The sequence below is a fragment of the Megalopta genalis genome, chromosome 12 (assembly GCF_051020955.1).
Source record: "Megalopta genalis isolate 19385.01 chromosome 12, iyMegGena1_principal, whole genome shotgun sequence".
In the NCBI taxonomy this organism is placed as follows: domain Eukaryota; kingdom Metazoa; phylum Arthropoda; class Insecta; order Hymenoptera; family Halictidae; genus Megalopta; species Megalopta genalis.
This window is the reverse complement of record NC_135024.1, coordinates 4,097,883-4,125,472: the sequence shown is the minus strand read 5'-3', so window position 1 is coordinate 4,125,472 and position 27,590 is coordinate 4,097,883. Positions and strand designations below refer to the sequence as shown.

Here is a 27,590-nt window from a genome sequence, read left to right as displayed (position 1 = left end):
GTTTAATTACGTTTATGTGGTCGGTTCCATTATTTTATCACTGATTTTACATAAAGAATTTCTGTTTAACTGAATATTTTTCAAGTGAAAGTAAGAAATTGTATAGACAGCGGAACACAAATGTGTAAGAGCTGAAAGTCTTTTAATAGCAGACATTGTATCTTGCCCAGCACCATATATGTGCATCGTGAATACTTTTCATTCTTATTTTATTGCTCGTTACGCTCGTTACGCGTGATACGCGTAAAACTGCAGGCGTGGTAATCTCCACGGAAATAATAGAAATCCAGAGTTGCTCTTAATCTGCCTCGAAAGTCCTTGACATACATTGCTTTTGGAGCAACTCCCCGCACATATTTTGCGCCCATTTAATGTATAGTAATTCCCCTAAGTACGGTTAAATTCGATTAAACTATTCGCATCATTGTTTTGTCTAATCAATTAATAATACAATTAACGTGACTTTTCTGTAGAATATACTATACCTATATATAAATATAGTTCGAACAAATTATTCGCACTCGTTTCTGCTATTTAAATTTATCATCCCGAAATTTTGTGTAAATAATTTCTAGTAAATATTTGGAGAATTATTATCTCGAGAAAATAGCTTCCGCCTCGAAACGACGTGAAATTTGCAGAGCAGTATTTCAATAGTTTTAATATACGCCGAGAATATTTTTAATACCGCCGCTATAACATAAGGCAACTTCTCGATCAATATCTTGATTTAGCAGTTAATTGCCGAGCAGAGTGCCAGAGCGTTCGCAGTTCTCGACGTTAATGGTTTCATCCCTTAAAATAAAGCATAATAAATAATGGAACGTACAATAAGTATAGAGATTCTATCCTGAACGAATTCCACTTGCGAAAACTGTATTCCTATGATTCAACAAATGGCGTAAAGAAGAAACAGATTAATTTGTAACATCTTCGATCTACGAAACTATGCAATTCGTCGTTTAATCTGTTCCTGATAATTAAATTATTAGATGCGTTGGTCACAGCGAGGATAACTGCACTTTTATCGCATTCGAATGGTCGAGCATATTCTATCAATTAAATACAGTCACCGATGACAAGTTCTGATTTGAAACACTAGAAAGACTAAAAAAGTGGAAAAGATATCTCAAGATGGTATTTTCGTTCGAATAAAATTATTGTAGAAATGAAAGATTTCCAAAGTGACTTTTGTACATTTATGTTAAAAATAATTGGATGAAACGCGGAATACTGAAAGTATCCGAAGAATTTAAGCATCCTATTATCTTAAAATTAACTTAATGCCATTAATAATTCCTCCTATTATACATCATCTCATGATGTAGAATAATTTATAATTCTCATATATATATAGACAACGTTCTCTAAGGAATTTAGAAACCAAATGCAATATCTGTTTAATAAAAGCTTCATGTAACAATATTCGGTTTATTTATAAGTAAACCATTCGGTTGGAAGCAACGTTAAACAAATAAATAACATTAACGTCATCAATTAATTTAATTTACATTAATTCGAAATACTGGGAAGATTTTAAAACTAGGAAAATGTCAATATCATATTTTCATCTTGCTGAAATTTATTACAGAAACGAAAGATGGAATTGCCATTAGAGAGAAACCAGCAATCAATTGTCCGCGTTTAATAATAGATAGGAGAGGATCGACGTAATGATTTCGTCATTAATTCCGTCGAAAGGAGACCGTACGAGCATAGTCGAATCTGCGACGATTCGGTCGTATCGAACGAGCCGGATGATCTAAGCGTTGTCGCCGATGAAATCTGAACACGTGCTCAATTCCGACAGCGCGGCCTGCTAAGGCATAAGCGCGGACTTAGATTTATGTATGAGTGAACTGAACTTAACACTAACGGCTAAGCCGTTCGCAGTGTTAACGAGGGTCAAGTGGGCCCAGAATGCGACAATCCTACACTATAAGACCGAAGTGCGAAATGCACCGCGCCGGCGGTTTTCGCCGTCTGAAAACTGGATCGTCGATGACGCTTCCGTGGAACTCGATGATCGAGCTAACGGGAAATCGTTTACCCCCTCGCACGACTGTCTTCTCATCCATCTGACGGGACTGGTTTTAACTTATTATTCGACCGGCACAATGTTATGAAAAAAGAAAACGATTCCGTACCTCTGAGGTGGTACCATCGAAGCTCGAAGATATTTTGGTTAATCTGATTCGAGTACTACGTGTGCTCGACGAAATTATTCGTTGCCGATCGTTCATTCATCCTCGAACAGATGCGTCTATCTTTGAGACAAATTTTTTAATGTATTATTTTCTGTTTTATCGTATTTCGTTTTAAAGCAATTATTTTTCTGTTCTGGAAATGATTGACCATTGAACCGCGAAAGTATTACAGACTGTAGCGTACGAATGTTTCGTAATCTGCTGAAATTATTCTTGACAAAGTTTTATTACTGCAATTAACTTTTTTGTTATGGAAATGATTGACCATCGAACACTTTCCTCTCTCTCTCTCTTCTAAAATATTACGAAGTGATCGATGATTTTTAATCTACTCTTCATGAAGTACTATTTTACTTCGGTGCATAATATTGAAAAAGTGCTTCGTGTAATTACTTCAGAGGAGGGGCATATTGTCTATTGTACTCAATCATTTTCATTCATTTTCACTGCATTAGATTTTCTATGAGACATTTATTTGTACTTAGATTTGTACTGAATGTACATTTGAATTAATTTACGTAATATGTGCTATTAAATATTTATCTCTTTGCTAAGGAAAGGCTAGTATGACGTGTACCGTGTCCGCGTGTTACAGAACGTACAAGAATAAGAATAAGATACGATGGAGATTACTATGATACTAACAGAATATTAAAAGAATAAAACAAAAACTTAAGAGCTATCTATGAAACTATTTATTACAATGTTTTATAATAAACGATTCCACGGATTTTTAGCTAACAATTGCATTATCATTTTTTAAAAGTTTCCTTCCTTCATTTTTGTAGCAGCTTTTGATTCGTATTCAAACCGTTAGAGTTTTTACACGGCAAATTTTGTTTCACGTTTAAAGTACAATATCGGTGTATGTTTTATATTGATCGGAAGAATCAATCAGTAAAAAAATAAGAGCAATACATATGTATCTATGTACACGAACCTCTTTTCATGCTTCTAAATATACATTAATTTCGATGATATCTTCTGATTGATTAAATAAGAAAGATCGTAAAGCACTCTTACATTGTTCCCTATAAGTGAAGTGCCTGGTTTCTGCTACTCCATTACGGGCGAAATGTTGCTTTTTCTAGATTGACAGATCAATCTTTCGATAAGATTACGTCAAGTCTTCCAAAAAGAGTATTTCGACAGCAAAACAGAGCCGACACTTTTACCAACGTAGCTTAATGAAATTCTTATATATTTTGACGATTGAAAATAATTGTGTTACTAAAAACTGTTACTCATTCGTTTATGTTTACTATAATACTCATTATCTTGAGACAGAAACGAACGCATCGAACTTTTCGCCGTGCCGTATCGGTGGACTGTAATTGTAACGTAATATCAGATTCAATTATTGAACTTTCAGAAAGTGGGCGTGTAAAAAGATTTCGCCTTTAATTGAAATTCACTAAATTTCCATAATTGTATTACAACTTATATTTTCTTCACTTTCAACAACCATACCGAACAGAAGTTATACTATTGCCAAGTGTCAATTACTGTATAATTCATTTCCCTTTGTAATTTACAATTTAATTTCCTTGTTCGTAAGTCTTTAATTCTGCCAAATTCTTAGATTCTTACAGCATATACATTCCTTCATCGTAACTCGTGCGATACACAGTATCGCGGAATCATCCACCGAAATATTCCGAGAAAGATTATCCTCGTCACAAAAAATCTGTCCAACGGTAAACAATGAACAGTATAAATATCGATGCAAGAAACTGTCCAATATGTCCTAAGTTTTTACCACGTTCATTACGAATATCGACGAGAAGAATGAGAATAGTCCAAGCAAAAGCTGCAACTGTAGTTACATAATTCTGGAGAAAGACGATTCGACAGACGTATGCAAAAGGAACAGACTCGCGGATCTCGTGCTTTACGCATTGATGACACACAACAGACCCATGAAATTTTAAACGATTGAAATACTCGCTACGATACTAGTTGAGAAAAACGGTAAAAAATTGTTATTCAGCTTCGACTAATCCAAATTCGATGTCGCGCAAAGGTGTGAAATTACTTTGCATAAAGTGAAAATTCAGATGAAAGTAAGATTCAAATAATATATCCGCGGGAGAGCGTTTTATAAATTGTATATAATATTTAATTATTTTAATATAACGTATCCTCCACATAAAATAATCAATCGAACATTGCAAATGGGTGCTTGAAATGTGTGGGATCGGCAGGCTCTTCTCTTCATCTCATTTTTCAATACCGCCGAATTCATTTGCATAACTGTGTGCGATTCCGGACGGTATCATCTCCAAATAATATCTCTTTCCAGAACGTCCGAACGATACTTCGCCGCACGCTTATCAAAACTTAGGCTTCGATTGCCATTCGTTTCCCGAAGCAATGCCGCGAGTGAAAACATCTGGACATCGTAGCAGGTTCTTTCTGCCGTGAACCCAGGATTCCCGTGAAAATCGTGAGAAACGAGGAATTTTGGCACCGCCGCGTGGCGTCGATCGGCCGAGCGCGGCCACGTAGAGGACCAGGGGCCTCGGGTCGCTGATTTTTTCACTGGCCCGGACTGTACCTGGGTACCAGCTACTGTTTCGGGAGCTGCTTCGAGGTATGCACTCGCAAAAAACACGTCAGACTGCTGAAGACCCGGGCTTGGAACGGGAACGAACGAGAGATGAAGTCGGCGGAAGAAAAAGGAGGCTGAACGGGGCGGCGGAGGAGGTGGATGAGGACGGGCGAGGGGAAGGACGCGGCGGAAGACGAAGAAGAAGAAGAAGGAGAAGAAGAGGGCCCGAACGAGGACACCGTTCAGGTGACGAGGAAGGGAGAAGGAGCAGAAGCCTGACACCAGCGCATAAAGGAGCGGACGAGGGAGGAAGCCGAAGCCCTAAGGTAAAGCGTGAATTGGAAGAGGACGGGCCGGGTCCTTGGCTCGCTTCCACGCGAGGAATGAGGATGAACGCGAGCCTGTAAGCAGGAACGCATAAGAAGGGGCAACAGGTGGATGGGGTTAGCGGCTTATCCGGCTAACGCCCCAAGTGATATCGCGGTAACTTGGACGTGACGCAAAAGGGGATGCACCGCTCCGCCTGCTAGGCTGACTACATACTGTTTCGAATCTCGACGCAATTTTCGGAGCTCCACAAAGGACGGGACACCTTGTCCCGAGGGAAATGAGTTGCTTCGCGCGGCGGTTCGCTCGACGCACGCCCGGACGAAGCGACCTGACGCACAGTGATGCGAGCAATGAAAGAAGAGCAAAAATCAGTATCATCTTTCTTTCATGATATAATCGTAATCTAGAGTGTTTATTCATATGTAAACAATTTAAAGAAAAGCAAAAGTAACCCTTAACACGTTCCGTGCCGAGCTTTTTTTACTCGAATCTTCACACTTTGATATTTTACTAAAACTTGATGTACTACGTGCAATATTATTAATTCTCGTACACATAACAACGTAACAAAAACTTATCAACGCCCATTCTTGCGGTGGAAATTGATTCTTCGGTTCTAAATTTCTTGTAAACAATTTGTTCAGTTCACTAAGTAAACATGCAAGCGTGTACCATCGATGGTACACGTGGCACGGAACGTGTTAACACCTAGGAAACACGTTAGCATGGACAACGATTTACTTGCCTTTGTAAAAAAAGAAAATGCTTCCTCAAGCATTTGCCTGTTGCAGTAAATTCTCCCTAATTGACGCTCAGATTGTACACTAGAATAGACAATTCGTGAAGAGGAGATACGATTATTCCAACCTTCAGGCTTACCGATTGTCAACAACTATAAAAACGTGCCGCAAGGATCGTGCCTAAATTGTCCATTTTTCTGCATTAATCTGAGCGTCGATTAAGGAGCATTTACTGTACATCGCAGTGTTTCTAACATCGAGTTATTTAAAGTACACACGACAGTAAATATGAATATGAATGCATTATTTAATTGGAGGTGCTAAACGCTTGTTATTTTGATTGTGACTTTTTACCTGAGCGATGTAGGTGTCTGAGGTATATAATAGATCGTATTCGGTTCGCCTTTCGCGTAACATTTGAACAGTGAAGACTTGATCGTAACCAGGAGCAAACGCGTATTCAGTTACTGTTTTGCGCCACTGTGAACTCTTTTATGGATCATTGCGAACGTGATAAACGTGCATGTATTTGAAATATTTCAACTAAAACTGCATTTATATCAACAAATGCTAAAGAACATTGAAAATATTTTCTAAGGAATTTAATATATTTCAGGGTACTTTTACGTTTATTGCAGTCAGGGACAAAAGATAAGACAGTCTATTAATTTGACAATTTTTATTGAATATGTAACGGTGACGAGGTTTATTCAGTTTATATGTTTTACAGTATTTTTGTTTTTAAGATTTAGATAAGACGTATGTGGATAAAACAGAATTTCTTGCACATACACATGCAGACATCATTGTACTCAGTTATGACGCTGAGTTCGATCGCGATCCTTCAACCATTGTGTTTACAGCACCTGTCTATGTCGGTCGACCACAAGTGTGTTCTGTGATTTTTACGATGCAAAAAACTGTCGAGCAAAGAAGTAGCATAAATTTTTGCATTTCGAACGAAATTTCTTCTGTCGATTTCCAGTGACTCTATGTTCATGAAACTCATAACTGATGATGAATCGCGGGTTCATGAGCGCGAGATGCAAATTAAACATTTCCTATTTCAATTCGAGCAATCATAATAAAAATGATGGAAAATCTAAATAAATGAATATTTTACAAAGCAACAGGTGTCAGTGAATTTTAGTGAAATCATTTTGTATAAAAATTGTTTCATATTTGGCCACTGGACTGAACTGTAAAAATATTTTTGGGTACATTTGCATTTGCGATATTTTCAATGCATTATTCAAGGATCTCTAAAATTGTGCGATACACGGTTGAGCTATTTACAATAAAGCAATATTATTGCTGTTCTCGTTCGCTTGCATGTAAGTCCAATTGTCCAAGTGATACCTTCAAAAATAACTCGCTATCGATTCGAAATGCAAAAGAAATCTCGTTTCCATATCTGCGCCAGTTATCATAGATGCGGAGAATTTTAATTGTCGAACGATGTACGACTCCAGTTCATCTCTTATTTTATCGTTCTAATTAAGCAAGTCCAATGTGGAAGCGTGATTGTAGCAATAATCTTTGTTTATAATAACAAAAATCTGTCTTGTTCCCATTAATAATTCTCAATCGTCATTTAAATGTAGCGCGTTCAAAAATTTTGAAAAATTTATAAAACGTTTCATATATTCCATACAATCCAACACTGTTTTGCTCTATTTTCGATTTAGAAAAACCACTCCCGAAAGAAGTAGAATTTCAGTGAATCGAAGTTGTATTAATATGTTCAAGAATTTCCAAAGTTCTCAAAAATATGTTAACCCTTGCACATATCAAATTTCAGATATAAATTAATTAGAAAGCTGATTAAATCCTGTGGACATTTTCCCGACTCTCCATTAAGCATCTCAGAATTGAAATCTCGTTAACATTTCTAATTTAATTTTGTCAATACTTTACATGGAGAAAATCAATTCGTCCGAATCTTCCAAAATAATCTACAAAAATTTCGTCCAAGTATCCACGGTCTAATTACTAGACAACGGACTTTCCTGCGAAATAAAAATTGCAAGAGATAGAAATTAAACAACAATTCTATCTTTAATCGTTCGAATAGACAGAAAACATGATACAATGATATTTAAAAAATTTTTTAATCGTTCTATTGTTTCAAATTTCAACCACCTAATTTTACCACGAATGCAATAACATCCGTGGCCTACTAATTGCCAATAAAAAGTACAAATTGACAAAAATGAAGCAACGCGGTTGGCCGAGCAGCGGCGCGGAGACGTGTCCGGAGTCGCTGGGTCGGCCATTACAATCAACCAAAGGCGATAGCAGCAAACAAACCGAATCGAGAAATAAAAGAACCGAATTCGGCTCCCGTGAGTATGCAAAACGTAACATCACCACGAATTAATGCTGGCATCGTAAACAGCGGTTCGACATCGTTTATCGGCGGATCAGCTTATCTACCGGGTGGAACAGAGATACGCGACGTCGACGTTTCCTGCTCGGGTGTTTCCCGTTAAGATGATAACCTTAATCGTCGGCCAATGTAAAAATTCCGTGCGTTCCTGTTATGGCCACCAGCCATCCAGGAATTCCGGGAATTCATCTCCGGACGAATTTCTGTTGCGTCTTTCTAACGAGCTTACGTAAGGTGGCCAGCTGACGACGTTTGACCAATTGAACCAAGAACTGGAGCCATTTCGGGGTACTTATTGCGCAAGAACAATCCTCCGAATCGCAACTGTCCAGCGTCTGACAGGATTTACAGTCATTTCTCCCGAATTCGCGCTCAGATCGCGCACAAAAATGAAGAATTTCTGTAGAAGAAATGCGATTATTCGAGCCTCGAGGCTCGTTTCTATAGTTAACGGTTGTCAACAACTATGAAAACGAGACACAAAGCTTGAATAGTCATATCTCCTCTTCCCAAATTGTCCATTTTCGTTCCATGTACAGTAATGTCTCTCTAATTGACGCACGGATTGTCCACAAAAATGGACAATTTAGGGAGAAGAGAGACGATTATTCGATCCTTGCGGTTCATTTTTATGGTCACGAATTGTCAACAACTATAAAAACCAGCTGCAAGGTTCGAATAATGGTATCTCCTCTTCTCAAATTGTCCATTTTTGTGCACAATCTGAGCGTCAGTTAGGGAGACATTACTGTATCGCGAACGAAGTACGAATGTGAAATAATATATGAAATGAACAGTGATGATGACTAATATAAAATAGTTAGTAAAACATAATACTAATTCGTACGACAAGTTTCCAAGGAATCGTACGTGCCTAAAAGAAAGCTAAGCTGGTATATATTTTCCTTTGCTTATTCTTTTTGCATTCTTATATTTAACCATTTGCCCTCTCTCGGCGAATTTTGTCTAACGCTTTAAAACGAATATAAAATGATAGAATGTTGGAAATAATTTGTCAGTTGGAATGAAATTTGATGAAAGATAGTATTGACACAGATGTTACGAAACAATAATGATTCATTTTGAATGTGAAGAATTAATGAATCCATTTGATGGTCAAATATTCCAAAATCTCGTTTCCACAGATATTTATGCATAAAAACTCGAAATACGTTATTCAATTGCTAAAAGGACAGTAATTTTTGAAAATCGCAATGAGTCTGAGATCATGCTGATACACGACTAAAATGAAATGGGTCATCTTGAATTTATAGATCGCCAATTCACAACATTATACCTCGGCTCTGTTCGCTATTTTGGCTATCCTCAGCTCTGCCCTTCGAATGTATCCCAGGCGCGTAAATTGCCGTATTCGCCATCCGAACCTTCTTCTTATTTCTGCGAAGTTCGCGTTTCATTCCAACCACCTGGACCCATCAATTTCGATAGGAACCCTTCGTTTCTTGCACGAAAACGCCTCGCCACAGCCGTCCCCTCCCCAACTCCCGTCGGTGTACTAGCAATTACGTGAATAACATTACATTAAAGCGATTATTAAAATAATAAATCATCTTGTTCCCGAAAAGCAGCGGTCAAATAAACGGTTATTATTCTATTCTAGAAAGGTGATCACGGTTTTCGGAATTATTTTTATGCTTAGCTACGCGAGAGGCCATCCGCGATCGCGTTTCGCTCGTGACGGACTTGCCAATGCGAAAATTAATGATACATTTTACGGTGGAAGGTACACATTGCACGGGTACTATTTATTTATAGTTTCTAAGTATCCTTACCGAGTTGAATTACATCAGAATTTTGTAACGTCGATTAGCTTAGAGGAAGTAGATCGTTTGAATTTAAAATTGTTTCCTCAAATGAAATTACGTTGTGAAGAAAGTTTACTTCAAATATCAAATTATTAGATTCTAATCTCAAAAAATAGTTTGTTTCTGTTATTACAAACAAACATTTTAGCAGTAACAGAAATTAAAAGATTCGTATTTTTGTTAATACTGGATCGTTGTAAAAATGTTTATCAGATTAGAATTTTCTTTGAAGAAATGTTCAAAAAATTTATGCAAAGACCTTTTTATAACTCTAATATCTCCTATCGCACACATATTTTTATTAGAAATGCACAACGTTTTAATAAATACGATCATTGCGTTGCTGTTCCAAATTTTCCATGTATTTTGTATTAAAATAAATATTTTATATGAAAAGAAAAATTTCCGAATTTCACAAATAGCTGAATAAAATGAAAAAAAAATATTATATTGCAGACAAAATGAAACGAATGTAATACGACCATGAATGAGATATTCTTTCGTAAAGAGAGCAAATTTATAGTGGGAACAGAGTGTTGTAACGAAAGAAAACACAATATACAAATAACCGAAGGTTTCTCATTTAATAGTGACCACCGCGTGCGTCTAACCGCATCGCCAACAATCGCCATTGTCTAAGCACAGCTCGCTGCAGAAATATTTCAAATCGAAGCCGCAGCATTCTTATGAGGCGATAAAATCAAACGCTACTTTCGTCGCCGGCAACAGGATATTTTATTTGTCCGAACGACGTGCACGCTTTCGAATAAAGTAGACTGTTTATAGCACGTGTCAGCGTTAATTAGTAATCGAACAGAAATCGACGACAGGCAGTCAACCGGTCTTCAATATTTAAGTGTTTCTGCTTGATACAGTCGAACGATCCAGTTTCGCCGGGATCGTGAATCAATTTTCCCGGGGACGACGATGACTACCGGCGAATAATTACCCGGAGCCCTCGGGAAATTTTAGCCGGCACGAGGAATTGCTTGTTGAATAATACATGTTTATATGTCGGCCACTGGGATATCTGTCTTTATCGGGCGCCGTTAGAGTGGAATTAAATGTCTCCGCGGTTTACGTTAATCGTGCAACATTCTAATCAGGCTTATCAGGATATCAGATGAACGATATCCACATACAATAATTGCCTCTTTTCCAGAGTCAGATAATCCGTGGATTGGCGCTTCCACGATCGCATTACGTAAATCGATCGCTGCGCCATGCTATGCCGTTGCCAGATATTCGCTCCCTTCCACTTGTTTCGAAAAAGAAACAGGAAGCACGCGATTCCAATCGTTCGGGTAACGAAACTAATTCTGTTCGACGATGATTGTCGGGACCGTCCACCTCGGCTGCTCTAAAATCACGTCGCTCGAAACCGAAATCGTTCGCAATTTCTTCTTCTTCTTCGCCGTAAGCAGGCGACATTCCGCTTTAATCGATTCTCGGCGAAATGTATTCGATCGAATACTCTGTGCTCTCGCAGCACTAGGATCATTCATATACTTGTGACGTAGAAATGTTTACCACTCACGATAATTATCTATACATCTTGACGTTGAAAATATCAAGAGCGTTTCGTGTTTGCTTAATAATTTCTGTAAATATTGTTTACTCTTGTATCGTACTTGCCCGTTATACATACTACTGTATTCTGCTTTTTTTAATCAATTATATTATAATTATTAGTCCGTTAATTATTAATTTTATTATTATTATTATTTTATTATTATTTCTATTATTAATTTTATTATTATTATTATTTTATTATTATTTCTATTATTAATTTTATTATTATTATTATTTTATTATTATTTCTATTATTAATTTTATTATTATTATTATTTTATTATTATTTCTTATAATTATTAGTATAGTTACCATTAACTATCGGTACATAATTTGTTAAACTGGATTAGCTCACATGATTCGCAATTTAAAAAACAAAATATTCGCATAAAACATGATCATGAAGGTAATAAATATGGCTCCGGGAAGACTCGAAACGAGAATACACAGTGGATCTAATCACAAGCAGCAATTGGCAAATAGTTAAATACTAGTGCATCTTTATTTAATTACTTTTCGCCTTCTTTATGTTATAATTGCAACTAATTTATTTACTCTACGAATTACCGATTAATGAGTTGAAGTCACAATTAATACATCAACATAAAGTAAATGTAAATATACATATAATTTATCAGAAAAATAAATGTAAATATAAATTGTAAGTATACAATTAAGAATATTTAATAAAGCATACCAACAAGTATATCATTCACGCAGTCCAGCAGATAGAGTAATATCGAATTCTGAAATAATTTACGAGGGAATGGAATACAAATACGTTTTCCCCATATTTTTTTACATAATTGCATTTCCTGTCAAATGCAACTGCACTCACGGTTGGAGACTCCCTGTATGAATAATTTAAATCTTCAAACTTACGTTAAACTAACCCGTGTTGTAGGTGTTACATGCTCCTGGGAACAGTAAACTGGGAGTTAAATAATACAAACGTTAGGTTTGTAGTAAACGAAAATTATCCACCCTAATCGTAACAGACGGAAGTCCAATGAAAATGTATTCTCAGTTGCAAATAATGCAATAGTATTCTTAAACTATTCTTATGCACTTATAAAATGTGTCTTATAACAGTCACGTTGTTAAAGCAGAGCGTTAAAATCAGAGCAGTGACATGCTCCTATCAATTTCTCGTTCTGCCGACAAAATGAGTTATCCAAAATCTAATACTGAAATATCCAAAATTGAAAACAAAGCGTTAAAATAAATAATTGCCAAAAATAAAAAATAAAATGGCGAAATAAAATCCCTTCGGCGTAAAAATGAATTTCCGCGTATGCTGTAAACGGCGCGCGTGAGGCAGAGAACGTGTCAATTTATGATATATTCCTACTTCGCTCTAATCAAACAAAAGATTTTAGTAAATTTTCATACGCTGCGGGAAATAGGGCATACAACCGCGCGAACTTCCGCAGCCTGGGTTAGTCGACGCGATTACCAGGCGATCTGGTGCCCGCGTTGCACAACTGAATATCAACATTGCCGTAAATATTAATAAATTATTTAACGCGGCGTTCGATGCGCCGATGGCATGTTAGAGAGAGAGGAGAGCACCGCCGTCCGGGAAAGAGGAGAAAATTTGTACGTGCGTTTGATGTATCGGCTTCGGTGGCCGGATAGATGGATTACAATCATTCCGGTAGCTGGGGTGGTCAAATACCGTGACCATGCGTGTCTCAAACCTATCCTTGGACGTACATGTACGCACTTTCGAGTGCACACGTGGCCCCGGTGCGTGCACGTTGAAGATCCTGTGCCCCGTAGTCCCGACAAGGACGCGTCTTTGACTGTGCACACCATGGCAGACCATAGAGTAGACTTTTCTGCCCGATGGAATTTTGGAACAGCAGAAATGTGTTTCTCTTATCTCGATGTCCACCGGCTCGTTAGGTAGACCGTGTCGATTAGAAAGACGCTCGGCCGCATATACACGGTGTCCTTTAAACGCTCTGCTCTATGTACCGTTCCTCGCAGCGAGATTAAACGGACCCCTTAATTAACGAATACGCGGGTCCCGAGGTCTTGAAAGTATAATTGGATTTCATTTCTGTATAATTTTTATTACTGTTCGTTAAGGACCAGCGGCGGTGCGTACTTTTTAACCACACGGTTCTCTTTGACGCCGCCAGAGCCGATACGGAATTTCAATTATGGTAATCAACACCGTGTTCGGGGAAATAAACGGTGATTTTCTTGTGAATCGTAAAATATATTAATTATTAACGTCTACTAAATCCATGAAAGCCCGCATTAAACTGTTGCAAATGTTCTTCCTGCGAAGACAATTTCGACGTTGCCGATAATGTTCTATCGTTTTTCGACTAGTTCTACGGTGTTATTTATTTACCTGATGAATTTCTCGACAAACTATGAAGATGGAGAGAAATTTTTGTCCGAAATTTCTAGATCACACGCGACTTACTGTTTAAATCATGGGCCAGATCGTTCTCGCTAATTAATTCAGGTATGTATATTTGTACATACTAAACATAAAGAATTTTATGAAAATACGCGCATAATGTGTAAACATTGCATTTCTAACGAACCTTAAACTAAACATTAGAATAATCAGTAAATGAGTAGACTGCGGATTTGGTGCATTTATGTAAACGAAAAGTGACTAGGCAGATCTTGAAATAATGAAAAGTTTGAACAATTTAAAGACGTCGATTTCAAACGCATTCGAATAATGGCAATACGTAAAAATTTTCATATTCGTTTACAAGGTAATAATAAGTCTATTGAATTTAAATATCTAGTTATACTGTTACTAAAGCTTTATACTAGACTGCAGATTTTATGCACTTATGGCAAAAATGAATAAGTAAAATACGAAACAGTTGAATGTAAAAATCAGAAGAATGTAAAAATCTCATTAAATTAATTGGAATTTATTTAAATTATTGAACGAAATACAAACCTAATTTAAGTATCGTTTTTACAATCACGTTTTTCTTTCCAATTGAAGTACTCGAAATAATCATTTAAAGAAATGAACTTCTATGTGTTTTAAATTTATAGAGATTATTGTTGCTAAGATTATAATAATTGACACTAGAATTGAAACTAGAATTGAAGCCATAATTGAAAATAATATATTGTATCATCTCCTCTTTATTATTAGCTTTCTTTATAACAGCGATGTCCTCTTACTTGCAATAATTTGTTGAAAATTTTTACGGCACATTTAATTCGTTTCTCATGAAATTTGGCGATGCACCAAAGCATTGTTCGCAATAGCATAAACAGCGATACAACGTTTGCACGCCAGGGTACGTAATCAATTATTCATTTTCACCTTCCTGGTACTGTAACGGTTAAGGGAGAAATTTTAATCTATTTACACAGGAAAACTAGACCCGCAGTATTATACGTATATATCGCCTTCTCAGAATTTTCCCCTCCATTTTTAGGAGCGGAAGTCAAACGCCTGTTACTATATCGTGGCTAAATCGTAGGAGGGAGAAGGGTCGAGCCGAACGTTCGGTAAACACTATACAAAGCCACCAAATCCTGCCAGTATGATGACCTCGTATTTGTTTTATTCACGTTTTTCACGTAAAACGAACGGTTCGAAAGAAAACGAAATCTCATGGAAGCGAATAATATTATAAATGACGCTTGAAATCGGTCTTTCGAAAGATTCGCATGGGTTTTCTCGAATGCGAACGTATGCGAACCGCAGATAGGGATCTGAAAAAATATGCCTCCAGCTGGTTTCATTTCCTATTTTAATTAATGCAATCTTACAAATTGAGGTAGTCGTATACGTGATAATCATGCAACGGAACCTGTGAAGTATGCTAATCATTCAACATTTTAATTTGTCAATTTTAATATCTGATAATATGAAATAAATTATCACATATTATTCCAGAAATGTTAAATTCATTTAAAGGTCTCTCTCCAAACGTCTTTTTTTCTTTAATTGTTAACGTACAGCGTTGAACGAAATTGTTTATTTCAGCAGGGCAATGCGTAATAAATGTTCAAGGAAGGTTCAATCGAATGTTTTCTTTATTTTCAATGTTCACATAATCGAGACTACATATATTTTTGAAAATCGCTTCTTCAATCTTTATGAAAAATAAAGATTTTCTTTAATAATCTCTTTCTTTCATGATTCGAATAAAATCAATGCAATGTTTGAACTCTAATAATCTCTTTTAAACTCTGTAACTGTTATTATATTATTACAATAAATTCCACGGTTTACTTATTACTCGAATTAACTTATTAAATTTAACCTTCCACACAAAAATCGTTGCAACACAAGATTCTCAGATTATATACAATCATTTTTCTCGCACACACTTTAACGCTAGAATTACCAAACCGATTAAAATGATTGATTTTCTACGGTTACCGAAACTATAAAAATATTTCTATAGCAAATCATTCGAGTCCAATCCATTGCTATATGACAATAATACAGGAGCTGCGTTCAGGCCTCGGTAGTTCTAGTGTCAATTCCATCGGCTATGTTTCAAGTGAAACGTCGACAAATTGTTCCCCAGGAAATGAAAAAAAATTGTGCAGCCTCTAGCGCATAAAATTGTTTGAACTTTCACCCGCAGAGCGAACGTATTGATATTAATAATTCCCATACTTTTCGGTACGTAAACTGTGGCAAGCCGCCGCGACTGTTGGCGATGCGAGGAGATTATGGTCGACGCCGGGGATTATTCCAAGAAACGCAGGAATGTACAGGGCGTAAATGAAAATCAGAAATTTCCAACGATCAAAAGATCGACTGGTCAATGGAGATGCGGTCTTATTGCACTGAATGCCAGAACGTGAACGTGGTCGCAGGCACAGGAAGAAGGCAGGGGCACATCCGTATCGTGGTCAGAACCCGTGACCCCCCGTACGTACACGTGTAAAGGTACGTATGCACGTCCACGCAACACGTACGATCCGCGATTTTACCAAGGATTATCTCCCAACCCTCTCTTTGCTAACGCTCCGGTTACCTCTCGGAAATTTTCGAACCACGGACACATACGCGTACCTCTGCACACGCAGGCTCGACTCTTTCTGTCGAGTCGCTTTTGCCGTAACCCCTTGGTCTCGATTGTATCATATTTTTTTTTTCACCGACATCTTCCGTTCGATACACGCGACCTTTTAATCCTTTAGACTCAAAGCTATTTTAACACTGAATGTTAAATAATTTTTCTAACGTAGAGAATTTACATTCTACATGATTGATGACAACCAGAATTTCGCATTATTCGGATCGTTTCTCTAAGATAATTAATCCGAAAAATTATCCGAATAAACACTTTCTAGTCGAATATTTTATTCGAACGACAATTGTTCGTCATTCGTCGTAAATTGTTCTAACTATTTATTCTAATAAGTTATTTGGATAATTCTTTATTCGAATCAATTGTTCGAACAGAGATCGTGTAAAATTATTCGACTGATTGTTGACTGCGTTTTTCGTGTGAATTTCTATACGGATAAATTGTTATTCGAATCGAATTTTATTCGAATGAATTCTTATTCGAATAAGATCTTATTCGGATACATTTTTACCTAGATAAATTTTTATTCGATCGCATATTTATTCGACAGCGACGAATAAAATTTGTCGCTATTTTGATTGTAACTTTACGTGTGAAATTACACTTATTGGCACGCGCAATACTTCAATTTTTAACAGCAGTTTATACAAATTTGGTAATGTAAAAATTATTTAAATGCATACATATATGTTTGAATGAAGGAAGCTTATCAAAATGTATCTCGTAGGAACAGTATTATCGTTTCAGTAACTAATTTCTAACGTTAATATGGTATCGAAGTCGCGAAGTTCTACTTGGCAGTTGTTTATTGAAAAATTATTCAGAAGGAAAGTGGTAATTATGCTCTGCTCGATCTTAGTTTCTAATACACACAGGAAAGTGTGTTTGGCGATATCTTAACTAGATCTGATCCCAAATCTCTATGCTAGCTAAAAAATATCCGAAATCCTATTCAAATTTTAAAAAACTTAATTCGAGTCGGAGATGAGAATGAAACTGTGTAAATCGAAAAAAAAGTACCGAGCTCTAAAACTAACTAACGCGTGCTTCTTCGTGAAAATAAAAAGGCTGGTTTCGGTTAGATTCTCTCGCCATTTGTATCGTAATATTTTCTTGGATTGAAACATTTATTCTCAATCATTTTCTATGAAAGAATCTTTCTAATCTCAGCAACCTTAAAACAACGAGTGTGAAACCGGTCACTTCGACCGACTCAGCAGGTTCGGTGTTAAATACCCTTCTCATCCATTTATTCACATAACGCAGTGCTACAATTTAATTGTTTCATAAGGACATGTAATACCAAGATTGCGTGAACAATGTGAACGAACAATAGAGATAATAAAAAAGCAAATATCAAGTGACCACAGGACCCGCGAACGAGAAACGAAAATTGGACGCGCTGAACCAGATTTGCTGGACTCGAGTTGTCAAACGATTATCCGATGGCCACTTTTTCTAGCTGCATTGTTCAACCGTTTCGGCATTCCACGGCGCGGCAGAAAGTGGCAAATTGATATATCGAGGAATTAACTCGGCGATGAGCTGAAAGTGCCCGAGAGGGGTGAAATTGGTAGGGTAGCAAATTGGCTGTGTAATGTTAGGGGTTGTTCCTCGACGACGCTATTGGAGGTTATGAGAAGGTTGGTAAACGGAGCATTCGAATCGTGTACTCGAGAAGATTCGCACGAGAAGAAAAAACGGGAGGGCCGTCGATCTATCCGGTTAAGTAATTAAGAAAGAGTGATTTACCTGTACTTGATCCGTTTTCGTGTTAGCAGCCATCCATGCCTCTACAAACGTGTCCATAGCGCTCTGAAAATCCATTCCACCGTGGAGCGTTTCTTTAATAATTGTCCCGGGACTCGTAAGTCGCCGCCATGTTTAACATCACACAATAATCACCGATTGGTTCAACCGATTCTCACCGATTTCGATCTCAGTTCCTACCCGTCATGGACCGGCGTGCTACGGACTCTCCTTACGATTCGACTACACTTCCTCCGCGAATGCAAACGATCCACGAGCCGCGGTGCACAGCCATACGTATCGTCAACGGACTCGTTTACGGAAAATCTCAACCCTTATTCGTGACTCGCGATCGTGTAGCTAATAGATCATGCAGAACATGCACTTCCGACTCGACAATTCTCATAGTTCCGACATACCGGCGACGTTTACGTTACGTGTTCGGATTCGTTCCGACGCGACGCAGGCCGTCATTAACGAGCAATAATCTCGGTAGCGGGAGCGTATCATTGACTCAGGGAATCGATTAGATCGCCGGATCGATAAGTCGGCGGCGCACACTTACTAGGAAGATCGGCTTTGCACGCACGTGTCTCGGGAGCCGATGTTGATCTCGGAACTCGACTCGGAGAGGAGGACTCTCCAGCGCAGAGCTCGACTTTCCCGCAGAACATACGAAACAACTGATTCCGTTGGCCTCCGATCCGACGACGACTTTGACGGTTTTGACGTTTCACGCGGCCTCGGGAATGTCAGCCACCAAGAACACACTGCCGGCGGACGTTATAGCTCCACAGAAAAGTAGCGCGGCTACGAAAGGACACCGCGATGCACGCGCTAACAAGTGGTTGCTGCGATCTCTCTAACGCGGTCCTCGACGTGATCCCGGAGGTCCGTCAAATCTCGTTCGCCGCGAAAAAGTCTGGTGGCGTCATCCTGCCACTGTCTATCGATGCCACAACTGTCAATCTCTCTTTCTATGTCTCTCTCTCTCTATCTATCTCTCTCTCTCTTTCTTTCTCTCAGCCTCGATCGACGAGCACTGTCTCCGTCGACGGTCCCGCCAGTCTCATGTCAATCTGTCGTAATCCACGATCATCCTCCGGGAGCGATGATCCCGTTGTGCCAGGTAATGCTACTCTCCGTCCCGGTCTGGTTCTGGTCGCTGATCTCTCAGACCGGAGACATCGTAGTACACGTTGTCAAGTTGGATGCACGAGCCGCGAGGACGACACGTTCGTATGGGACGGCGTTCGAGCCGCGACTGTGCATGCCGAGGCGTCGCGGCGCTGGTTCTGCCCCTGCGACGCCCTACCCGCCGTCGGTGTCACCCCACCACCATCAGGCGGCGGCCACCATCGCCCACAGCGGAAGACTATCCTGGTCCTCACTCGGATGGTTCACCCTCAAACCCTTCAGAACTGCCTCCGTCATCCGTGCAGCTCCTCTTCCCTTTCCCTCGTTCGGCTCGATCCTCCTCGTCCCTCTGCCCCAGCCCCTCTCCCACGTCCTCTTTGATCGTCTCCTCCTCTGTAGCGGCTCTCTTTCTTACTCATCCACTTGGTCCTTTGCCGCCCAATCCTCCGCCGTTGCTTCAACTATTTTCTCTCCCGTGTTTTCCTTCGAATTTCCCTCTGTTGCCGCCCATCCTCTTTGTTTTCCCACCGCGATTCCTCCTTCCCTCTTTCCACCGGTCCATCCATCCCCTTCATCCGCGACGCTCTCGCTTACCCCTATCTCTCCTCTCCTCTCTTTCCCGCTCGCTGCGTCTGACTCCATCTCTTTCTTTCTCTTCACCGTTATCTCTCTTTCTCTCTCGCTCTCCCTCCCTCCCTCTCTCTCTCTCTCTCTCTCTCTCTCTCTCTCTCTCTCTCTCTCTCCGCCGCTCTGTCTTTGCTTCCATTCGTCTTAGCCGGTCTCTCTCCGCGATTCGACTCCCACTTCTGTTCGCCGAGCTAGTTTTCCGGTATCCCTCGGCCCCTACCCCGCCGCATAGCCGCACGGCTTCCGCGCCAGGGGTGTGTCTAACGATAAGATGCACACACACCTTTGCACCTGTGCACCTGCAACACACCGAGCGCACCCACGAGCCGTGGACACCGGGGCCAGGGGCCGACGAGCAGATATCGCGCGGAGATTTCGATCGACCTGCTACTCTCCGAGTCTTCTTATGACGGACAGATTTTATTTTCTTACCGAGACGCGAGATTGTTGCTAACAAAGTAGAGAGGGGAACGTTCTGGGGTGACGAGTATTTTTTGGAGATTGTATTGTCGTACACCAATTACTTATATCGATTGGTGCACCTTTGGGTAGCTATCTTAATCATTTTAGTGGCGAACAACGATGTATCGTTGCTGACAAAACTTTGCTTAATATTTTGATAAATAATAGTTTATTTCTTATTTTCTTTTGGAATTTTCTGATTGTCTGGTTTTACGAAATTGTTATTATTTCTTTCCGGAACTTTGGCAAACCGTACTAAACAGATTTGATATATTTCGCTCAAGTACACACGATTCTTTTTGTCGGCACTAAGAGGGTTGATATCTGCATCGTTTGTGACGATACGAAATGCATTGTAGCGCTGCGACTGATGCTTAAGATGTGTTCCCGGAAGACGAAGCTTTAGACGGAGCATTGTCGACGCGTTACCTAAGGTGTTGTAGGCGACGCAATTTTTTTATGAAACGGGATAATCGGTTTGGTCGCTGATCAGATCATTGTGCGGTATAAGGTTGCAAAAGTAATTGCTGTAATCGATAAATGTATTGTTCTGGTATTTTATGATATTGATAGACACGTTTGAAATGAGATTGGATCAATATGCTATCATCTTGTAAATTTCGATGATCTAAACATGAATTTGAATGTTGTTTTTGTCATCTTCAATCTTGGAGTAGAAAAATTCAATATTTTTAAATGTAACAATTTTGTCTGCATTAACCGTAATATGAATATGAATGATTAGTATGTAGAATGATTTTTCTAACTGTTCCAAATACCGTGATGTACTTTCTTATAACATTATCAATATTTAAACATATCTAATCAACTATCATAATTATTACCAACAATCGGAATAGAATGTATATTTAAAAGTAAATGTACAATTTTTCTTTATCAATCAATTCAGTTAAGTTTGAAGTAATATATTGATATTGTTCAAATCATATATACACAGTCTTCTCACTCTTCTAAATTATCGTTATACGAATATGTGTCAATTAGAGCATTAAATACTAAACAAGCTTTCGTTACCGACATTTTTTACAGAAATTTTAGAGACAACCGTTACTTTTAGATTTTGTTTACGCTTCGAACATAACTGGGTTTACATGGTGAGCCACGGTGCATCGAGTGTTCAATATGCACTTGCGCGTCAGAGGTCATTTTACGGCAATTAGTAAAAAACGTGGTTTTATTGGTAGCCTTCGTAACATATTTAAGCCATGGGAGACGATTTTGAATCCTCGGAACAGCTTCGTCGGATTTTGAATCGTTTAAATAATTGACTGGGTTGGAATCGCAATGGCGTAACTCACATTTTTCTCATTGTTAGAAACAAGGAAAGCTATTGTTTACTAACATACGTAATTGTTTAGCGACCGGACTAATTATTAAGATAATTTAGAGTTACAACAAATCTCATTGATCCAAGAACATAAACGATGTACGTATTCATCTTTCTTAAATCTTTATTTAATTATCGCAGATTCATAGCAATCGTAAGCTCAAAATCATTGGCCGTTGCTAATGGATACAGGCACTAAAGAATTAAAAAAACCGTTTAGCCAGACGTTTTCACTGACTTTAATAGACGCGTAACGGATCGCGTGGAATAACAGGTTGATTATATATATGGTGACGTCCCGTATCAGTTCCGGTTTCCGGTGCATAGATTGCAATAACGATCATCGTTTTAAACTACATAATACTTGCAACGTACGGTTCCTTCGTCGTCATTTCTTTCATTGAATTCGGTATTAGCGCTATTCTCTTTTTGCAAAGGCGCTCCATTTGTCAAACGACGCGTTGCACGCATCCACGCACGCACGCACGCACGCACACACGCACGCGCCGAGAGACACATACTTTGCATTCAATTAAATCAAACAGCAAAAGTCGTTTAACCCAGATCGTCAGCGACGTTATTGATATCGATTTATGCGAACGTAAAAAAGAGCTGATCAGCGGAGAGTTCGGTCAGCTTAATCTCTACCGTGCTCTGATACCGCTAGGGTATTAAACTAGATAATCCTAGGATTAGGCAAAGTGCTCGTCAGTTAGTCCGTTAATCACATGACGTGTGCCATTCACCGTTCTATCGCATGACAGCGATGCTGTAATCTCGATTTTTTACCACCCCTTTACCATCGCTACCACGATTCATCGACAGCTGTCGAAATTGTTTGATTTAATTTATTCATTTATTTATGGATAAACATCGTTTACCACGCAGTGGTTCATTACTAATCAATGCAGTTTGTTAGGACATTAATCCTATCTCTATCGAAAGTGTCGAAAGACACCTAATAATTTAACATCATTTTTACCAGAGCGATTAAAGAACATCTTTTAATAATTTGTAATAGATATTATTTTCTATGTAATTTCGGGATTTTTATGATATAAAGTATCGGTAAAAATAGTGTTAGAGACGTTTCGTTTGAAAGTAGTTTCAGGACAGAATACATAAGTCGATCGATTTATAATATTTGTTTCAATGTTATATAATACGATTGATGAACATTTGTTTCAATGTGATATAATACGATTGATGAAAAGTGTCCGGCGAATCTCGCGGAGAGATAGCATTTCGAGTAGATGACACCGGTGTATTTAATCTGAACGAAGCTCAAATTTCACTTCAGATAACAATGCCATTTAATACCTTAAATGCTGGTAAAAGGTCAAACTTGAGACATCTGTTGTAAGCTCAAGAGTTAGTAGATTTAGTCGAGAAAAATCATGATCTGTAATAGACATGGTGTTGTATACTATTTAATAATAGCTAATTACTGGTTCAGTAAAATGAAAATTAAAATGTACCGGAATTCGATGTGTTTCTAGTTTTATATTTTCTTGCCTATACTGTGTGGATATTTGACATCTCTCTTCCCAGGATCATATACCCTCTCTCTCTCTCTCTCTCTCTCTCTCTCTCAGTCTCTCTCGCTTACTTTCTCTCTCTCCGTTTCTTTCTCACTCTCTCTTCTGTTTCAAACAGGATCACGGAGACACGTGACGTGTTTTTTCATCCCGTAACGCTTGCACATCGGCCGAAGTCAGCCGAAAATCTTCTGTCGGACAAATTTCCGGTGACAGATTGGGAAAAACCGGAGATTTCGTTCGCTGATACATCATTCCACACTTTTCAAATCCGATTGGGGACACCGATTTCCGCGAACCGAAACAAACATGTGGAATTCCGCAGCATGGAAATTCCTGATCTCTTCGAATTTGATACAGATTCTCCGATGTTAGGCGAATATGTACCTTTCATTGGTACAGTAAATTCTCTCCAATTGTTCTTCAGTTTGTAAACAAAAATAGGCTGATTGGACAAGGCTCGAATAATCGTATCCCCTCTTCCCAAATTGTCCATTTTCGTTTACAAGCTGAAGGACAATTGGGGAGAATTACTGTAGTCGCAAGCTACCGACAACATATTTTTTAATATTATTTAGAATCGACGCGAGATATAGGAAATTGTGATAATCGTTCTAATTCACGCGCTCTTATCTAATTAAATAAGATAATCCTGTAATGCGTAATCTGTGTAAATCAAGAAATTCCATCGATTCTGCTAAAAAATTCCAAAAAGGAAGATGTTTCTACCTGGCAAACACAACAGTAATGTGGAACTTAAGTCTATTGGTACACTTTACCAAATCTAATATCAAATTACTATAAATTATGTGTAAATAACCGTAAATTATTGTAACTGTATAATTGTTGATGACTTTCGAGTTGATGCAACTTTAAAAATCCATAAAAAAAGAAATTCGATGTCGATGTTGAAACACATCCTATTTCTTCAAGTAGGGAGCATTATACATTTTCATGTTCACAATAGCTCATTATTAAACTGTGGATTTTATACATTTGTTAAAAAATGACTAACTGAACTAGGAATATATTGGAAAACACATTTTTATTTCATTTTTATTACTCTATTTCTTGCAATTGATTCAGAAATATGGTGTATAAAAATCTGCAGTCTACATGGTTATTATTAGGTCATTGAGTATGAAAATGTATACGTTACTCTATAATTTTAATATAAAATATATGCATTTCATACGTAATGACCTAATGTACTCTTGTAGAATTTTTTATTTAGTTACAGAAATTTACAGTATACACAGACGATAAAATATTTCTGTAAGAAAAAATAAAATTGCATTTCTTGGTAACGCTATTTTTAAATATCGACAATGACGCAACAAAGTGCACGATTCTAAAGATAAACGAAGAAAAATAATTACAAAAGTTTGATCTCGCAATCGTTATATTACAAAACACAAAAACTTCTTATACTTTTATCCAATGTAAAACTGTCTTCGAAGAAATCAGATTTCGATTGATATTTCAAAAAGATTTCATATTTTCCCCTCAATATACTCAGGCACGAAATGCTTGTAATCGGCATTTTACAAATGACTGAAAAGCATGTAAAATCAGAAGGTCCCAGAAATCTCCCCAAATTCTCCAGCATCCGGCAAAATAACGAATAACGAAACAACACAGCAGCGTGCACATAAATCAGCCTAAACCAAGCTGCAGAGCAGATCGTTAAGTCTTCGACCGACAGACACGGTTCCCACCATCCCAGTCACCGATTCGCCGGCAGAAACAAATCAGCGTAACCGCGACGAAATAAAAAGCATTCTTAAACATTCAACGTCCCGATCATTAAACAGCAGAGCGATGATGTGTCCATGGCGACCGGAAAAGAAGCGCCGTCAATTTCGCGTCCAGTCTGCGGAGGCTGCCTCAATACCGCCGTTACATTTCCTATGGCTACCCGGCGGCCCTTATCGCGAGCGCTGAAGCCAATAAAGCATCTACGAGGCTTTATCTGAAACTTTCCCAACCCCCCGTCTGAACGGCGCACTCTTCTAGCCGGGCATCCTCATGCAAACGACACGTGCACAGACGACAGCGTGCACACTGACGAGCGCCGCTAACCAGGGTCCTGTCGAAGTGCGCACACAAACACCTGCACCCGCACACATGCACGACAAACAGAGAAAGAGAGGGAGGAAGAAAGAGAGAGAGAAAGAGGGGGGGGGAGAGTATCTTCCTTGTAAAAGGAGCAGGGACCGGTAGCGGGGTAATGATTGCATCCGCGGATGCCACAGATGCAATCTGTGTGCAAAGCGGACCGAAGTTGAGTCTTGAAGGGTTGGGGTATGGGGTGCAGGAGGGCCGAAGGAGAAGTTCGGTGTGGCGGTAGTGGGTGAGGCAGGGTGGGCAACACAGAGGATGGATCATGGATGGAAGGACTACGGCTCCCGTTTAACCAGTTGGAGGGGTTACCGGTCGAAGTCTTGCCGGTGACACGGCTGGTCCGACTATTTTCCAGGATCGCCGGACCGGCGTGGGGGTGGTAAAGCTGCGCCGGTGGGGCGTGTACCAGCGAGCTTGCGGGCGGAGCTTTTGCGACTCACGCCTTCGAGCGGCGGGCAGCATTCGCCTCGCGAGTGGAAAGGCGTCTCTCTCGTCCCTCTCGTCCCTCTTTCTCATCCCTCCCGTCCTCCCCCGACTCCCCCGGTCCTCCGCGCGGAGGGTAGCTCCCGCTGGAAGCCGCCCGAAACGCCTCGCCTCGCCTAGCCTCGCCGCTAGCTCTCTTTCCTCCTGGAGCTTCTCCAAACCGTCGGAACTCTCCCTCATCCCCTATCCGCCTATCCTCCTCCGCTTCCTCTTCCCTTACCCTCTGGGAGCCCCTCTTCGACCCGTTTCCCACGTCTGATTCGTACGCCCGACAGGCTGCATCCGTGTACGAGAGAGGATGTACACGCTTGCACCCCCGTCTTTGGACGCTATCATTGGAAAAAGTGGAAGGCACGGGCTTGCTACAAGGAAATCTGGGTTTGCGCAACGGGGTGGGGCGACGGGGGCAGGACGGCCGAGTTTAAGGCGAGGGTAACGTATGCCCCGAGCTAATTTGCCGGAGCTTACCCGGGAAATTACGAGCGTCCTGCGCGATGCATCCGAATATCCTTGTCGCGCCACATACCGCCACCTCGCCGGCCGCCTCTCCGGACCTCGCGTTCTTCATCCCCTAACGATACCCCGCGTTTTCGTTCATTCCGACGAGAAACCGTTGCCGGCCGATTTCGGCGTTGTCGCGGTATCGATTCTACCGCGCGACGCTGCGGACGCTGTTTTTTAACCATTCTGTTGACAATCGTTCGCTGCTGTTTCTTCGGACGGTTTTTGGACTTTTTTGGGTTTTGGATCGGTGACGTACTTTCGGGGGGATGATTGTGAAGTGTTTGAAAATGTAATATGATGCGAAACGATGTTGCAAAGGGTTTAAGAGTTAATGAAATTGATGGGAGGTGTGCAATTTTGTAGAGATTGAATTAGTTCATTTTTATGTTTCGCTAGAGGGCTGCTTTCAGATATTAGACGCACAGGCCGAGTTACATTAGATGGATTACAGGGCGAACAGCTGATAAGATCAAAAGAAGTGCGTCTGCGAGAAATTATAGGATGTCTGGTTATCTACGGTGTCTATTCACATTGTCAGAAGTTTAGTATATCTGCTCGACCAAATCTACCATTGTATCGCTGAGGCGTAGCTCCTGAATGCGTACTACCATACTCGCATCGCTGCAAAGCTCTATATCTATTCCACGACGTTCAGACTGAAAATTATGACTGCAATTACAAACAAAGGAGTGAAGAAATATTATTATTTCAAATTGTTTCGTCTTATATTTCAGTATACATTTTACAATCGTACGAATATGAAAATATGTATATTTCAACTACTATTTCTTTTAGTATTTTATTTGTCAAATTCTACATCTTTTAGAAAAACAAGTATAAGTATAAGTATTTATTTCTATATATCTAGTCGAAAATCTATAAACAAGAAAATGTGACAGCGAGTGCTCCAGTTTGCATCACGGTTAAATCAATAGTTTATCAAATATAAATATAT

The 27,590-nt window shown here is 39.3% G+C and overlaps 1 protein-coding gene across 2 annotated transcripts in view; it reads right to left on the bottom strand.

Moving 5' to 3' along the window:
• dve (SATB1_N and homeodomain domain-containing protein dve) overlaps window positions 1–19,802 on the bottom strand; it is an 89,050-nt gene extending 69,248 nt beyond the window's left edge. The window contains exons 1-2 of one of the 2 annotated variants that reach the window (XM_033484921.2): window positions 18,978–19,802; window positions 18,416–18,478 (exon numbers count right to left, since the gene is read on the bottom strand). In XM_033484921.2, the coding sequence (XP_033340812.1) occupies window positions 18,416–18,472 (57 nt within the window). In that variant the 5' untranslated portion in view covers window positions 18,473–18,478; window positions 18,978–19,802. Of the gene's footprint in view, window positions 1–18,415 lie in introns of both variants that reach the window. The other variant, XM_033484920.2, reaches the window with a different exon arrangement.
• Window positions 19,803–27,590: the final 7,788 nt, after the last annotated feature.